This window comes from Lepus europaeus, chromosome 10, assembly GCF_033115175.1.
Source record: "Lepus europaeus isolate LE1 chromosome 10, mLepTim1.pri, whole genome shotgun sequence".
NCBI lineage: Eukaryota > Metazoa > Chordata > Mammalia > Lagomorpha > Leporidae > Lepus > Lepus europaeus.
The window spans coordinates 104,822,883-104,839,587 of NC_084836.1; the positions used below are offsets into that span (position 1 = coordinate 104,822,883).

A 16,705-nucleotide genomic window follows, 5' to 3' on the forward strand; every position below is an offset into this window, starting at 1 on the left:
CAAACGGTCATGGATTTTACCAGAGCCATTCATGAACTTTCAATTCTCTGTGAGCAACTGGCTTGGAAATAGGAATGGAGACATGAGGAATGTTTGCTCAAGGGTTTCTAGAAGATGTATTTAAAATATCTTTATGTATTTGAAGGGAGGAGAGAGAGAGAGAGAGAGAGAGAGAGAGAGAGAGAGAGAGAGAGATCTCATCTGCTAGTTCACTCCCAAATGCTTGCAACAGCTGGGGCCAGGCCAGGTCAAAGCCGGAATCAAGGCTGGAATCCAGATCTCCCATGTGGGTGGCAGGGACCCAACTACTTGAGCCATGACCCGCTGTCTCCCAGGGTGCCTTCCAGGAAGCTGGAGTTGGGAGTGAAGCTAAGACCTGAGCCCAGGCCCTCCAGTGTGGGATGCGATGCTGCAAGCAGCCTCCTAGCCCCCGGGGCAAACACTTGCGTCTGGACAAGTTGGTTTTTGATCTCAGAAAGGAAACGTCTCCTCCTTTGCAGGATGCGCTCGCACCCGCACCTGAGGCCCAGAAGTGTGACCTTGTGGACGGGACCGGCACCGGTGCCGACACTCGGGGAAGACAGGCCTGACCTCATTGAGCCGCTGAGTTAACAACTCTTGGAGCCACTGTACTCAGACGAAGTCCCCCCTCTTGTTACCATCACATTCCGGCTTTGGGTTCCACCCAGGAACAGGTTGTGGGAACACAAACATTCAAGCCAAAGCAGACGGTGTGTGTAGGACTCGCATTGCCGTGGTCTGAAATCTGGCTACACTTGGCTGTGTGACCCTGGGCAGGTTACCTAACCTCTCTGAGACTTGGCTCCACCCTTTGTCAGATGGGAATTGAGTGGTTGTGAGGATTAAGTAGGTGCTAAATGCAGTGCTAGTCTGTTCTTGGAAGAACAGTAAAAACTGAGGTGCAGATGGTCTAAGGAGCCAACCAGTGGGGTGCAGGAGGGTGCAAATCCCCAGAGCCCCATGTGTTAACCACTGCATCTCCTACCTCTGGGAGGCAGGTTCACAGCCAAGCACCAAGGCCAGGGCTAAGAGCCCAGGGCTGGCTGGGTTTGCAGCCGCTGAATCCTTGCTCCTTGGCATCAGCTCAGCCAGCGGAGGCTGGGAGGTGACTTTGCTTCCTCCCTCCCCTCCCGCCCTCGCCCCCCCTCTCCTGGACAGTATTTCCCTGGGGCTCCCGTTAGCAATTTGCAGAGTGAAGGCACGCACAGGCAGTTCAGGGGTGGCGCGGGCTCGGCGGCTCTGGTATTGTTTTTAATTCAATATTTTGTCCCTGTGCGCCAGCCGCCTTTATTGGATGAGAACACTGTTATTGGATCCTGCCCTGCAGGAGCGCATGGGGGCTTCCCTGGACGATGACAGCCGGGTTGTTCCAGAGTCTGATGAGTCAAGGCAGGGCGTGAAGATGGCAGAGAGTTCCAGAAAATCTGGTGGTTACAAGCTGTTCTGTGACACGCACAAAAATATTAACATATGTATTCCCCGACCTTTCCCGGTGACCTCCCTCCTCGGGAAGACGGAAGCCCAGGAGGCAGCCTTCACGTTGCCCTCTCTTCCGCTGCACGTCCCCTGCCTCCCCCGGTTCCACTGAGTCCTTTCACGTTTCTCCCTGCCCGGTGCCATGAACCCCAAACCCCTCCAGCCGGGACAGCTGGTCTACCCCATTCTCCCCTGCTGCCCTCCAACCATGGCCCTTGTTAATAGACACTGCGACTCGGGATCTCCTGAAAAGCCCAAGCTAAGGACCCGGATGCACAGAGGTTATTTGGGAGGTATGAGCCCAAGGAAGCCCTGGAAGTAGGGGAGTGGGAAAGCAGACGGTCGAGGGGTTGGGGGCTCCCATTCAGGTTATGCTGTGGGTAGCTTGGGTGTTAGCCTTGCCAGCTTCTGTCCCACCCCAGCCTTCAGGGAGCCTATGGGTCCCCCTAGCTGAGGGAGGGAGCCAAATCCTATCAGAATGACGGCCTTAAAGGAGTAGCAGGGCGGGGCGGGGAGAGGGCTGCATCCCTTGGCACTTCTGAAGGCGCTGCAGGTGTTGGAGAAAGCCCTCGGGTGAGGAGCCAGAGACGCTGAGATCCTTGAGACCCAGGCTGAGGGAGTAAGGGTGGTGCAGACAGTGGCTCTGCCTTGGAGCCCCCGCTCGCCCTCCTCCATGCCGTGGGATAAATCCTCCTCTCCATTCCACCAGGCCTCAGAGGGCTGGCTCCTGCCCACCTCTGCTCCCCCACCCCGCCTCACTTTCCCCTTACTCGCCACCACGTCCTGGGAAAAGTACTCACGAGTACTCTCAGGGGCTGGCATCATGGTGCGGCGGGATAAGCTGCTACCTGAATGCCGGCATCCCACATCACAGTACTGGTTCGGGTCCCACTGCTCGGCTTCTGGTCCATCTCCCTGTGAATGCACCTAGGAAGGCGGTGGAAGATGGCCCAAGTGCCTGGGCCCCTGCCATTCATGTGCGAGAACAGGATGGAGCTCCTGGATGTGAGCTTCAGCATGGCCCAGCCCTGGCTGTTGTGACCACTTGGGGAGTGAACCAGTGGATGGAAGATTCTCTTTCTCCTTCTTTCTGTTGCTCTGCCTTTCAAAGTCCTTGGGCCCAGCAACCACGTGGGAGACCTGGAAGAAACTCCTGGCTCCTGGCTTTAGATCAGCCCAGCTCTGGCCGTTGTGGACATTTGGGGAGTGAACCAATGGATTAAAGACCTTTCTCTCTCTCTGCCTCTGCTTCTCTGTAACTCTGCCTTTTAAATAAATAAATAAATAGATAGATCTGGCTGGTGCCATGGCTCAATAGGCTAATCCTCCACCTGCGGTGCCGGCACCCCGGCTTCTAGTCCTGGTCGGGGCGCCGGATTCTGTCCCGGTTGCTCCTCTTCCAGTCCAGCTCTCTGCTGTGGCCTGGGAGGACAGTGGAGGATGGCTAGTCCTTGGGCCCTGTACCCGCATGGGAGACCAGGAGAAGCACCTGGCTCCTGGCTTCGGATCAGCGCAGTGTGCTGGCTGCAACGACCATTGTGGGGTGAACCAGCGGTAAAGGAAGACCTTTCTCTCTCTCTCTCTAACTGTCCACTCTGCCTGTCAAAAAAATAAATAAATAAATAAATCTATTTTTTAAAAAATTACAGTGACCCACCACTACCAAAATCAAGAACTGTGGGTCGGCTGGCGCCGTGGCTCAATAGGCTAATCCTCCGCCTGCAGCGCTGGCACACCGGGTTCTAGTCCCGGCTCCTGGCTTCGGATCAGTGCGGTGCGCCGGCCACAGTGCACAGCCGCAGCGGCCATTGGGGGGGTGAACCAATGGCAAAAGGAAGACCTTTCTCTCTCTGTCTCTCTCTCTCACTGTCCACTCTGCCTGTCAAGAAAAGAAAACTGTGGGTCTCCTCCACTAGACTGGAAGTTTCTGGAAAGCATCTGCTTTCCTGCTCTCATTTTTGCATCTCACATCGTGCCTTCCAGCGCCTGCTACGTGCTGGGTATCTGAACCAGGCTGCCCAGGGGAGCTCTTGCAGACGTCAGGGACTGTGTTCCGGTTTTTCTCTACCAGCCATGAAGTGCTTCGGAACCACAGGCCTCCTTGCAGCACACCAGGGAAGAGGAAGACTGCGTTTAAAATGAATGAAGACGTGGTTTTATGTGAAACCCCACACCGTCCCGTACCAGGATCCACCCTCCAAAGCTGAAACAAGTGTGGAGGTTGAGGAACAGTCTTGAAGGCGGGGCTACCTCTCCATCCTCCCCTCCCACACAGAGGCCGGAGGGCCGCTTTGGGCTCTGTGCTGCCGGTGCGCAGTCTGAAGCCACGGGCGGAGCCGCCTGGAGCTGGGGAGCAGGCGTCTGTTTTCGTCCTGCTGGTTAGCAGCTGCAGACCCCACACCAGCCACCAGGACCTGTGCAGTGATCTGGGGTTAGCGTCGGTCTACCCCTGTCTCAGACTCCTCGTTATGTTTTTTCTTTCTCTCCTACTTTCCCTTCGCGTGTGCTAACTTGCTGTGCTTTATGCATCTGGTAAACCACCTTAATTCTTTTCTGGAGGCCGGTGGTGATGTAAATAAAAACATGGAACATAAATATAAACTGTAACAAGCACTATAAAATCCTATTCCTAAAATATCAGCTGTAGTTGTTTGTTGTGGAGAAAACAGGATGATTACGGGGGGGGGGGGCATGGGGGGGTGGGCAAAGGGCACAATCGTGCAATCTTGCAAAGCCCCAGGCATGGGCATTCTAAATAACTGAAAAAATATGCCATAAAGATGTTGTTGGTTTTTTATTATTTGCCTTTATAGATGTTTGTATATTCTATATATCTAGTTTATAACTTACTTCTGTAATACTTGATCAAGATAGAAATTGAGAGAATGCAAATAAGCAAAAAAAAAAAAGGTACTTAAAGCACCCGATAGCTCGGCGCTCAGAGAGCATCACCACCAACAAGCAGTCACAGCCCCGCGTGTCTTTTTCGTGTAAGATTTGGCCAGGGGAGGCCTCAGCAGACCCTAAAACAGGGAAAGCAGTGGGAGAAGGAGGGGGAAAGAAGAGAAGGATGAGGATGAAGAGGAGGGAGCGGTGGCAAAGGAAAGAACTTGAAGTTTTGTGTGCATTTCTGACGGTAGACGTGGACGGAGGAGAAGACAGGGCCTGCAGGTCTGACTTAGGGATGAGATCCGAGCTTCGGCCGCTGTTGGGGTGCAGCAGGTTAGGGCACCTCTGGAGACACCGGTGTCACCCATGAGCACTGGTTCCTAGCCCGGCTGCTCCGCTTCTCATCCAGCTCCCTGCTCATGCACCTGGGAAAGCAGCGGAGGATGGCCCAGGTCCTTGAGCCCCTGTCACTCACATGGGAGATCCAGACGGAGTTCCGGATTCTTGACTTCAGCCTGTTGTGGTCATCTGGGGAGTGAACCAGTGGATGGAAGCTCTCTGTGTATCTCTGTAACTCTGCCTTTCAAATAAATAAAACAAATCATTTTTAAAGATTTTTATAAAAAATTAAAGAAATCTTTTAAAAAGATTATTTATAGAAAAATCAAAAAAATCTTTTTAAAAAGATTTATTTTTTTATTTGAAAGGCAGAGTTTCAGAGAGGAGAGACAGAGAGGGAGAGACAGAGAAAGGTCTTCCATCCTCTGGCTCACTCTCCAAATGGCCACAACAGCTAAGGCTGTGCCAGGCTGAAGCCAGAAGCCAGGAGCTTCTTCCAGGTCTCCCACATGGGTGCAGGGTCCAAGCACTTGGGCCATCTTCCACTGCTTTCCCAGGCACATTAGCAGGGAGCTGAATCAATAGTGGAGCAGCTGGGACTTGACCTGGCGCCCATATGGGATGTCAGCACTTCAGGCCTGCTATGCCATAGTGCTGGTCCCCAAAATAAACCTTTAAAAAAAATCCATACTGGAGTATAACAAATGCCCTGTCATACATACTGGAGACAGGTTTCAGAAGTGTTAGAAAGAAATGAAACCTGAGCCTCACAGGTAAGATGCAGGGAACAGGCAGAGCTGCCGGGGCACAGACAGGTGCGGCCCAGCACTGAGGACGACTTCCCACACCCCGTGTTTCTGCAGGGCGCACCTACGGCTCGGCTGCTGGGAGGACCCACGCAGGAGGTCGTGGCACCTCCATGCTGATGCAGCGCCTGGAGCACCTGACACCAGTGCCCAGGCCAGGCCGGCTGTGGCAGGAGCAGGGCTCCCTTTTCAGGTGACATAGGGGCAGCAGGTGCCAGAGCAGAGAACATTGAGGGGCTCAGCCAGGACTATGCCTGCGCATATGCAAGGCCAGAAATAACTCCTTTGTTCCTGAGAGCCGGCCTGAGGGTCTGGTACCGGTGCAGGTGGGAGCTCTGAGTCAGAGAATGGTAACTGATGTCAATGTAGCATCATTTATTTGCAAAGGATGTGAGACTTGGAAAAATGCAGGTCTTATAAATATATATGGTAGGGGTAGCCTTTATTCCTGAGCAAGATGTTGCGATTTCACTATGAATGGAGGAGTCTCTGAAACTTCTGTGAAGGCTGAAGTAGATCAGTTCTCCTCAAGGCACTAATGTCTCGCGATGCTTATTTGTATTACTTGACAAAAATGGCTTCTGTGATCAAATGAGCTTGGAAAACATCAGTCAAGACAGAGTCACAGTTTTCCTCCTATAAGGCTGCGCAGAGCTTTTAATACAGGAAGGTGCATTGTGATCCTCCAAGAAGAGGTGCAGACTTAGCAACCACCTGTGTACCCCTCTGGAGTGGGGTGGGCAGGGCTATTCTCTGCCTTCAGCGTTGCTGGCGTTAACTTCAGTGACTGGTCTGGGAGTGGTTCCCGACATCTACTGGGTACTCATCCAATGCTCAGTTTATCCATCGGTCATGGTGGCTGTCAGCGACGGGAACGTCACCCTTTGGTACCCAGCAGCCTTGGTTTTGTATAACTGTTATAACTGTTGCCGCACAACAATTACTTAAAAGTTAGGATAAAATAACAAAAGCACTGATTACTTCACGTTTCTGTGGGTTAGGAATCTAGGAATGGCTTAGATGGATGGTTCTGTCTGCCCAATCCTCAAGAGGTTGCAGTCATGGAAGGCTTGGCTGGAGTTGGAAGCTCCACTACCAAGATGGCCCCAGTCATTCTGACCAGTGGTCATGCCCAGAGTGCCCCCGCCACACTGGACAGATCTGACCTGGCAGTCTATTGGCTGTTCCAGCAACGATGGACAGTGAGTTCTAAGACGAGCTCATGAACGAGGCTGTGCCTTCCCACAGTCTCTTGGATCAGCCTCGTGTGATGAGAACACTAACCCAGCCTGGTGAAAGAGAAACTGGAGTCCAGCCAACAATTGTTGTCAGCTTGCTGTTTATGGGAGTGAGTCATCTTGGAAGTGAATGAAATCTTGACCATGACCTCGTGAGAGGCCCTGAGCTCAAACTCTGCTGCCTGAGCTGCCTCCAAATGCCTGATGCACACAAACTATGAGAGATATTGCATCGTTACTTTAGACCACCAGTGTTGGGGTAACTTGTTACAGAACAGGTAACGGGCACACATCCTAAGTTCTGAGCTTGGATGCTCAACGGCTGCCTCAGCTCACTGGCTAAAGAACCTGCTGACTGCCCAGGCTCAAAGTGGCCTTGGCCAAGGTCTTTCCACTGACCCCGAACGGTGATAGCACAAATGCTTCTCCCCGCTCCCTCTGGAAGGCCCGGCTCATAAGGGTCACTGGTGTGGGTGGGGCACTGCGGAGGGGAGCTCCTCAGAATTGGGGGGACCTTGTGGAAATGTGCTACATTCTCCTGGTCTTGGGCTTTTCCAGCCCAGTGTTCTTGATCACAGAATCCTTTCTTTGTGCCGTGAACGCACTCGGCCCTTACCAGGACCTTTGCTTTCTTCGGAGGAGACCCCCAGGAGAAGCTGGTCCTTCTTGATGCTGGGCCTGGAACTGTGGCTGCCATTCCGTTTGCCCCCAGGAGATTAGCATACTGAACTCAATGTACCTGTCACCTTCAACAATCATGGAGTCACCAACAGTCCTCTCATCTGTGCCTCTGTCCAGATCCATACCTACTCCCACCTCGGATTATTTTGAAGCAAATTCTAGTCACTGTAGTATTTCATGCGTAGACATCAGTACCTTTAAAAAATGAGAACTCTTTTAACAGCACAATCATGGGGCTGGTGCTGTGGCACAGCAGGTAAAGCTGCCACCTGCAGTGCAGGCATCTCATATGGGCACCGGTTCGAGTCCTGGTTGCTCCACTTTCAATCCAGTTCTCTGCTTATGGCCTGGGAAAGCAGCGGAAGATGGTCCAAGTCCTTGGGCCCCTGAACTTGTGTGGGAGACCTGGAAGAAGCTCCTGGCTCCTGGCTTTGGATTGGCCCAGCTCCGGCCGTGGAGGCCATTTGTAGAGTAAACTAGCGGATGGAAGATCTCTCTCTTTCTCTGCCTCTACCTCTCTGTAACGCTTTCAAATAAATAAATAAATAAATAAATCTTAAAAAAAAAAACTCAATCACAAGTCCGTATTCACATCTTAACCCCTCCCCCCAAATAATTTCTTACCATTGCATATTCATGAATATTAAGTTCTTACCTGGTTCAAAGTGTGTCTAAGAACATTCATTTTCTTTGGATCAACAAATATCAGTGCCTGCTGGGAGAGTTACTTACTTTATTTTTTTAAGTTAAAAAGTTTTAAAAAATTTTATTTGGGAGAGAGAGAATCTTTCATCCACTGTTTCACTCACCAGGGCTGGAACCAGGAGCTGAGAACACAAACTAGATCTCCCATGTGGGTGGCAGGAACCCAGTTACTTGAGCCAAAACTGCAGCCTCTGAGTTTGCAGACACAATTACTCTTTCGTGTTCAATAACCTCCTGTGCCTGGATTACGTGTCAGTGCTGTTTGAAAGGGTAATTGAGCCCAAATCCCGGCTGTGAAATACAAAACCAAACAGACTTGGCTTAGAGTCTTGCCTGTTACTGGACTCACTGTATCTTCTCAGTTTTCCCAGCTACTGAAAAATATTCAAGTACGGAGAATCCACGACCTTGGGTTTGGAAACCAGAGGCAGAAGGAACAGAGGCTCCCCTTGAACCCCAGAAATTGCATTTTGCTCCCCAGAAAACATACTCCCCTTTCCGCTGCCAGCCCGGTAGCTCCTCCCTCCCCCCCTCAGAGCCTAGGTGGAAGAGTCCGAATTTCTCCGGCAGTGTTGTATGTTTCCGATCAGCCCAACGTGGCCTGATAGGAGCTCGGTATTGGGACACGCACACTCATACTTTAAGAATGTTTTTATGACAATATTTTCATAAAAGCTGTTTCAAGAAATAATTTACTGGACAATAAAAGACGGAGGAGGTGCCAGTTACATCTCGGAGCAACTGAAGCCTGACGTTTAAGGAACCCAGGCAGTCCACACGTTGTTTAAACACTTTCTGGAGGGGATAATCATTCCATATTACATTTTTTTAGAAAGATCACAGGGAGCGGATTTTGGCTCGGTGGTTAGGTCGCTGCCTGGGATGCCTGCATCCCGTGGTGAAGCGCTGAGTTCCAGCCCCAGCTCCTCCGCGCCTGAGCCAGCTTCTTGCCGCTGCACATCCAGGGAGGCGGAAGGAAACGACTCAGGGAGCTGGGTCTCTGCTCTCCACGGGAAAGGCCAAGGCGGAGTTCCAGGCTCCAGCCCTTAGCTGTTGTGGCCATTTGGGGAGTGAATTAGCTGATAGAAACTCCCTTGCTCTCGCAAATAAAATGAAAATGAATCCATAAATAAAATTTAAAAAGAATCACGTGAAAAATAAAACGTCGAGAAGGCAGCGGCCCAGTGATGGAGCTCCTGGGTGGTTCCCTCCCCCAGCTGCCTCGTGGATGTCACTCTGCAGCCTTCATCATCGTTTGCTTCTGAAGGCCTGGTGGATTGGCGCACAGCTCTTCTGAACTTACATCTTCTCTTTTTTTTTTTTTTTTTTTTTTGACAGGCAGAGTTAGACAGTGAGAGAGAGAGAGAGAGAGAGAGAAGTCTTCCTTTACCGTTGGTTCATCCCCCACAAATGGCTGCTATGGCCAGCGCGCTGCACCTATCCGAAGCCAGGAGCCAGGTGCTTCCTCCTGGTCTCCCTTGCGGGTGCAGGGCCCAAGCACTTGGGCCATCCTCCACTGCCTTCCTGGGCCACAGTAGAGAGCTGGACTGGAAGAAGAGCAACCGGGACAGAATCCGGTGCTCCAACTGGGACTAGAACCCGGGGTGTTGGTGCTGCAGGCGGAAGATTAGCCTAGTGAGTCATGGCACCGGCATTTTCTCATCTTTAATACTGGGCTGGTCACATTTTTAAGGCTTAGGGTGAGAATTTGAAGGCGTTTGATAATATTACAGCCAGGAATGAATGAACCGATCAGTAGATTGATTGGCTCATTTATTAAATCAATGACTATTGGGTGAATACCAATTAAGTGACAGTGTGTTAGGCTCTTAGGTTAACCTGGTGAGCAATATATTTCTATGGACTTTGGGGGTCAGAATCTGGAAGATAAAGCAGACTCCAGATGAATAAGAAGAGATAAACGCAGAAATGGAAGTCCTCAGTGTTCTGAAGATAATGCTCAGGAATGCTGATAGAACATCTGTGGCCATGATGTGTGACAGCTGAAGGGCGAGTGCCCCAAGCCTTACCCTGGGGGGTTCCCCAGGAATTATTAATGGACCCTCTCATCAAGATAAGACTGAAATCTCTTAATACAGCATTCAAGGGCCTCCATGATTAGGGTGTCAGGTAAAAAACCTGATGCCCCTTTAAATCTAAATTTCAAAGAAGCAACAAAAAGTTTCTAGCATGTTATTTTTTTTTAAAGATTTTTTTTTTTTGAAGGTCAGAGTTACACATAGAGAGGAGAGGCAGAGAGAGAAAGAGAGGTCTTCCATCCGCTGGTTCACTCCCCAATTGGCCTCAATGGCAGGAGCTCTGCTGATCCGAAGCCAGGAGTCAGGAGCTTCTTCCAGGTCTCCCATGCGGGTGCAAGGGCCCAAGGACTTGGGCCATCTTCTACTGCTTTCTTAGGCCATAGCACAGAGCTGGATCAGAAGTGGAGCAGCTGGGTCTCGAACCGGCGCCCATATAGGATGCTGCATTTCAGGATGGGGCGTTAACCCACTGTACCACAGCGCCGGCCCCTCTAGTATATTATTAATACTAATATTACATGGGATAGGGATCGGCACTGTGGCATAGCAGGTAAAGCCGCTGCCTGCTACATCATCATCCTATATGGGCACTGGTTCATGTCCTAGCTGCTCCACTTCTGATCCAGCTCCCTGCTAACACACCTGGGAAAAGCAGCAGAGGATGGCCCAAGTGTTTGGGCCCCTGCCACCCATGTGGGAGACCCATATGAAGCTCCAGGCTTCTGGATTTGGCCTGGCTCACCCTTGGCCATTATGGCCATCTGGGGAGTAAACTTGCAGATGGAAGATCTCTCTCTCTCTCTCTCGTTCCTGCTCTCTCTGTAATTCTGACTTTCAAATAAATCTTAAAAAAAAAAACAAAACACATGGGATATATTTATGCTAAAAATCCATTGTTGACCTGAACTGCAGGTTTAGCTGGGCGTCCTGAATGTGCTATCCCAGCTGCCTTCTCTGGCCCACACCCTGTCCTCCACACATCCCAGAGCCCATCCACAGGAAACGCCCCCCTGCCATGTCTTCGCTCATGCTGTTCCCCGACTGGGTCACCATCCTCCCAACCCCGCCCTCTGGACAAACTCTTCCCCTCCTTTAGACCCTGGCCCAGCGGCAACCTCCCCTGGGCAACCTTCCCTGGTAAACCGGATTATTCTCATTCCAGGGTGCTCACCGAACTTGGTTCTCAGATCATTTTGCCTTACAATTCTTAAAAAACAAACAAACAAACAAAACAAAACAAAAAAACCCACAAAAAACAAAAAACAAAAACAAAAAACGCACAGGGGCTGACGCTGTGGTACAGTGGGTTAAGCAGTCAATTCAGATGCTTACAATCGGTTCAAGCCCTGGCTACCTGGTTTCCGATCCAGGGTCCAGCTAATGCACTTGGGAAAGCAGTACTCAAGTCCCCGCTACCCATTAGGGAGTCTGGATGGAGTTCTATCTCCTGGCTTTGGCTTGGCCCAGTCATGGATGTTGAGGCCTTTTGGGGGATGAACCAGCAGATGGTTCACTCTCACTTTCTTTTTGTCATGCTGCCTTTCAAATAAATAAACAAATGTTTTAAAGAATAAATAAAAAGGCATAGACAAGATGAAACGCCTGGAAAGGAAGAGGGTAAGGAGTGCTCCTGTCCCTCCCACCCGCTCTCCTGCCCTAATAGTCACATCAAACATCGATTGAGTTCTTTCATGTGCCAGACATCATGCTAGGTGCCTTGCATGTAGCAAAGGAAGCCTCCTCCCCTTCTGAGAGATTCAGCTGAATCTCCGCCTGTGGCAGCCGAGGCCATCAGCTAGGTAGAGGGGAAGCTGCTTGCCCCCGTCTCCAGCTGCAAGGCAGCTTCCAGGAGGGCAGGAGCTTCATTTTATAAATTGCTCAAACCTCAGAGCCCAGCACTGCATCTGGCCTTGAGTAGCTCTCATACTTAAATACTTAGGGAATGAATGAATGATGCACTTTCCAGATGAGGAGCTGCAATTTAGAGACAAAGAAAATTGCCCAAGGGCATACGCTAGCTGTAGTGGTAGAGCTTGGGCTAGCTCCAGACTTAGGGGCGTGCTGGGAGATGTTTAACAACAGACTCTGTAAAAACAACAGCAAACCGTGACCACCCCGATGTGTAGCAGTCACTGGTTCACAGTGTGGGTACACTCCCAAACTTCCTGAAAATAGAGCCGTATTTTGTGAGCCTTTTTACACAAGCTGGCCCTACACATCGTACATTAGAACACAGGGCTGCTCGTGTCCAGGCTGTTCTGTGTCAGTGAGGAGAAAGGTCACCCGAAGCAAACTCGGTTCAAAGCAGAGTGTACAGACGAGCCTTAAAAAACAAACCAATCACAGAACTGCCTTCCCACGCCTGTGAGCACACAATCCAGTGTCTCCCAAGGCGCACAAGGCCCTGGCCTGGGCTTTGGAGACACACACAACCCCCACGATCCTTCTCTCAAACAGCCTTCGCTCCAGGACACAGAGGCTGATGACAAGAACCAAGCAGACAAACGTTGAGTACCAAATTACAGACTGAGACACAGACCAGGGAACAGGCCCCAGGGAGGACAGGGACCGGGGAGCCGCTGCCCACTTGGAGTGCGGTGAGTTGAGGAAGCCCGCTCTCAGAAGGCGACACTTGGTATCAGATGGACCAGCGAGCTGGATGAGGCGTGGCGCTACCAGCCAGGCAGAAGAGAGGATTTGAAGAATGAAAGGAATTTCCGTGTAACTGGAGACAGTGGGATGGGATTATAGGTATGAATGTGAAGGGCAGGGGCTTAAGGGGAGGTCTGATTACCCGGGTGGAGCCCTAAGTCTCAGAAGATGAGATGCACTCTGATTGTCTTCCAATGACAATTTCTCCTCCAGAAAACCCGTCTGCGCCACTTGGATCAGCTCCCAGCGGCCTTGCATGGATGCACAGAAGCTCGGGAGGAATCCACGACCACCCCCAGGTGCGGTGGCAGTCCTGGCTGTAGGCCCTGGCCCCTCACCTTTGGAGCTAGCCCTGCCCATCGGAAATACACGTGAGACCCACAGATGTAATTAAAAATCTTGCAGCCACGTTGAAGGAGTCAAGAGATACGAGAGAGATTAATTTTCTCATCTATTTTATTTGGCCCAAACATTTCGACGTGTCATCAGACTTGGAAACCCCGTGTGCATTCTGGCTGGATTTCAAGCGCACGGTAGCTACTCCGTGGCTACGTGGACCATGGTGCTGGCCTATGCCGTTCTGAGCCTCAGTTTCCCTACCTGGAGGAAATCGCCTGGACCACCGCAGGGCTTGTGAGAGCACGCGTGAGGCCACCGCACCCCGCCCCACACAGAGAGGGAACGCATTAAATCCTGGCTCCCGCCGCCCCTTCTCTCTCAGCGCCGCCCTCCTCCAAGTCTCCGCCCCCTTCCCCGCCCCTTTCAGGCTCCTGGCGGAAGCCGTACGGGCACCAGTGCGGCGCGCTTTACGGTAGCGCTGCCTTTTTCCGCAGTGTGGCTGCGCGCCTGCCGCACGCACTTTTACCCTATTGGCTCTGCGGCGCCTGGCACAGAGCGCTTTTCGGCAGTGTGGCTGGAAGCGCTGCCGAGCGGCCCGCGGTGTGGGTTTGAGTGGAGGGAACCAGCGGATCGGCTGTTGCCTGGACGGGGAACTATGGACGTGGGCGAACTTCTGAGCTACCAGGTATGAGGGACTGGGGAGACCGGGAGACTGCTGCTCACCCGGTCGGAGATCGCAGGGCCAGAGTGCCTTGGTCTCACCTCGTCTCATCTCCTTCCGGGCCCCCTCGCCTCTGACCTCTCATCTCACTTCACTCCTGCAAACTCCGCTGGTCCCTTCCTATGCCTGCTCCGGGCCTGAGCCCCTTTGCCTGACTCGCACCCCATCCGGAGGTCTGGTTCCCATCGTCCCCTCCCAGCGGCCGCCTCCGCCGAGTCGTTGAGTTTGTGCCGCTAGTCTGTTTTCTTACCTGCATAGTGGAGACGGTATCCGCTACTTAGTAGAGTTGTTTGAGGTCTGTGTCAGCTGCTGAGCGTGCAGAGCTGTGCCCGAGTTGGCCGCCCTTGCTGGGAGATGCTCGTAATTCCAGCATGGGCTGGGCCCCTGGGCAGCAGGAAGGCTCCCTTGTTGGGGTGCTTGTGGGAAAACGGGAGGCCGGGCCGAGGTCCCTGAGCAGGTGAGAGCGCAGGTATCCTGACTTCAACCTCGGGTTTCCTCGCTTCCTTGATTGCCTGAGAGGCTCTGCGTGGGAGGTCGCAGAACCGCCCTGCCCGTCCGGGGTCGGTAGCCGCACGTCGTCCCGACCCCTGACGTGTGGCTAGTCAGAGCTGAGGGGTACCGTGAGTGGGTTCCGAAGGCTCGGAACCAGCAGATCTGTCTGCTCGGAACCAGCAGATCTCTTATCAGCTGGTTCACTCCCCAAATGGCAGCCAGAAGCCAGGAACTCCATCCTGTACAGGGGTGGTAGGGACCCAGGTACTTGGGCGTCTTCTGCTGCCTTCCCAGGCGCATTAGCAGGGAGCTGGATCAGAAGTGAAATTAGTGCTGTGGTATGGGATGCCATCATGGCAAGCAGTGTTTTTAACCTGACTTTTCAATGTGGCCACTAGAAAATTCTAAGGGGCTGGCTCTGTGGCAAAGTGCGTAAAGCTGCCGCCTGCAGTGCTGTGGCATCCCTTATGGGCACCAGTTCAAGTCCTAGTTGTTCCACTTCACGGGGCCGGTGCTGTACCATAGCAGGTTAAGTCGCTGCTTGCAGTGCCAGCATCCCATAAGGGCGCCAGTTTGAGACCTGGCTGCTCCACTTCTTACCCAGCTGCCTGGATAAGATGCAGCTCCTGCCTCCTGCCTTTGGCCTGGCCAGCCCTGGCCGTTGGGCCATTTGGGGAGTGGACCAGTGGATGGAAGACACCTTTCTCTCTCACTCCCTCCCTCCTTCCCTTTCCCTCTGCCTTTGCCTCTCTGTGACTCTGACTTTCAAATAAATAGATAAATATTTAAAAAAAAAAAAGTTCCATATACCATTGGCCATATTTTTCTAGTAGGCAGCTCTGCAGTCAAGAATAAGTGATTAAGAGCCATGTGTCTGTACCCCCATGATGTGTGGAATATTTGTTTTGCCACTAACTGGCTGCTGTAACCTTGAAGAAACTGTTTAACCTTTCTATTCCTTGTTTTCCTCATCTGTGAGTGGGGCTGATGACGGAACCTTTCATAGGGCTGCTGTTGAGAAACATAGACCAATGCTTGACAGAGTGTAAATGTTCAATAAATTGCTAATTATTTTCATGCCACTGCCTTAGCAAACATCACCCTGGGGATTCCAGACATCTTGGGAAAGAACTTGTGGAGCACGTGGGGGTATGCGTAACCCAGAGTTCTTTAAGACAGTTGAGTAGATTGTGAAGGAAGGAAGGAAATAGGAGGGTTGTTGAGTGAGTATTCATTCAGGGTTCCAGCAGAAGGTGTGCCTATTTGGGAGCACTGGTGTAAGAAAACGGGGTGGGGGCCGGCGCCGTGGCTCACTTGGTTAATCCTGCACCTGTGGCGCCGGCATCCCATATGGGCGCCGGGTTCTTGTCCCGGTTGGGGCCCGGGTTCTAGTCCTGGTTGCTTCTCTTCCAGTCCAGCTTTCTGCTGTGGCCCCGGAGGGCCGTGGAGGATGACCCAAGTGCTTGGGCCCCTGCACCCACATGGGAGACCAGGAGGAAGCACCTGGCTCCTGGCTTCGGATCGGTGCAGCGCTGGCCGTAGCGGCCATTTGGGGAGTGAACCAACAGAAGGAAGACCTTTCTCTCTGTCTCTCTCTCTCTCTCACTGTCTATAATTCTACCTGTCAAATACATAAATAGAAAACAAAAATTGAAAAAAGTTATTAAAAAAAAAGAAAACGGGGTGCAGATGGGTGCCTCCTCACACAAGGCATCACGTGTAAGAAAAAGGGGCACAGAACAGAGAGGAGACAGAGTACCAACTCGCAACCAGACCGAATTTATTCAAAGAAAATAAATCCACAGAGGTCGACCAACTGCCAGTGTACACACAGACCGAACAAGTGGCAGAGGGCCCAGACCACAGCAGGCTGGGCTTTTTTTTTTTTTTTAACAGGCAGAGTGGACAGTGAGAGAGAGAGACAGAGAGGAAGGTCTTCCTTTTTCCATTGGTTCACCCACCAATGACCGCTGCAGCTGGTGCCCTGCGGCCGGCGCACCATGCTGATCCGAAGCCAGGAGCCAGGTGCTTCTCCTGGTCTCCCATGTGGGTGCAGGGCCCAAGGACTTGGGCCATCCTCCACTGCCTTCCCGGGCCACAGCAGAGAGCTGGACAGAATCCGGCGCCCCAACCGGGACTAGAACCCGGTGTGCCGGCGCCGCAGGCGGAGGATTAGCCTATTGAGCCGCAGCACCGGCCAAGGCTGGGCTTTTTATGTCTTAGGTTGGCTAGGGGTAGGGTGGGGGGCAGTAGGGGGGGGGGGGGATGAGTGGCTCCATACTGGTTCTTTGCAGGGGATGGGGTGGG

The 16,705-nt window shown here is 52.2% G+C and overlaps 1 protein-coding gene across 1 annotated transcript in view; it reads left to right on the forward strand.

The window, feature by feature from the left end:
* The first annotated feature begins 13,726 nt into the window (after window positions 1-13,726).
* The window catches only part of CTNNBL1 (catenin beta like 1), a 168,406-nt gene continuing 165,427 nt past the window's right edge, over window positions 13,727-16,705 (forward strand). Inside the window, exon 1 of the mRNA XM_062204184.1 lies at window positions 13,727-13,870. Within this exon, the coding sequence (XP_062060168.1) occupies window positions 13,841-13,870 (30 nt within the window). The 5' untranslated portion in view covers window positions 13,727-13,840. The remainder of the gene's footprint in view (window positions 13,871-16,705) is intronic.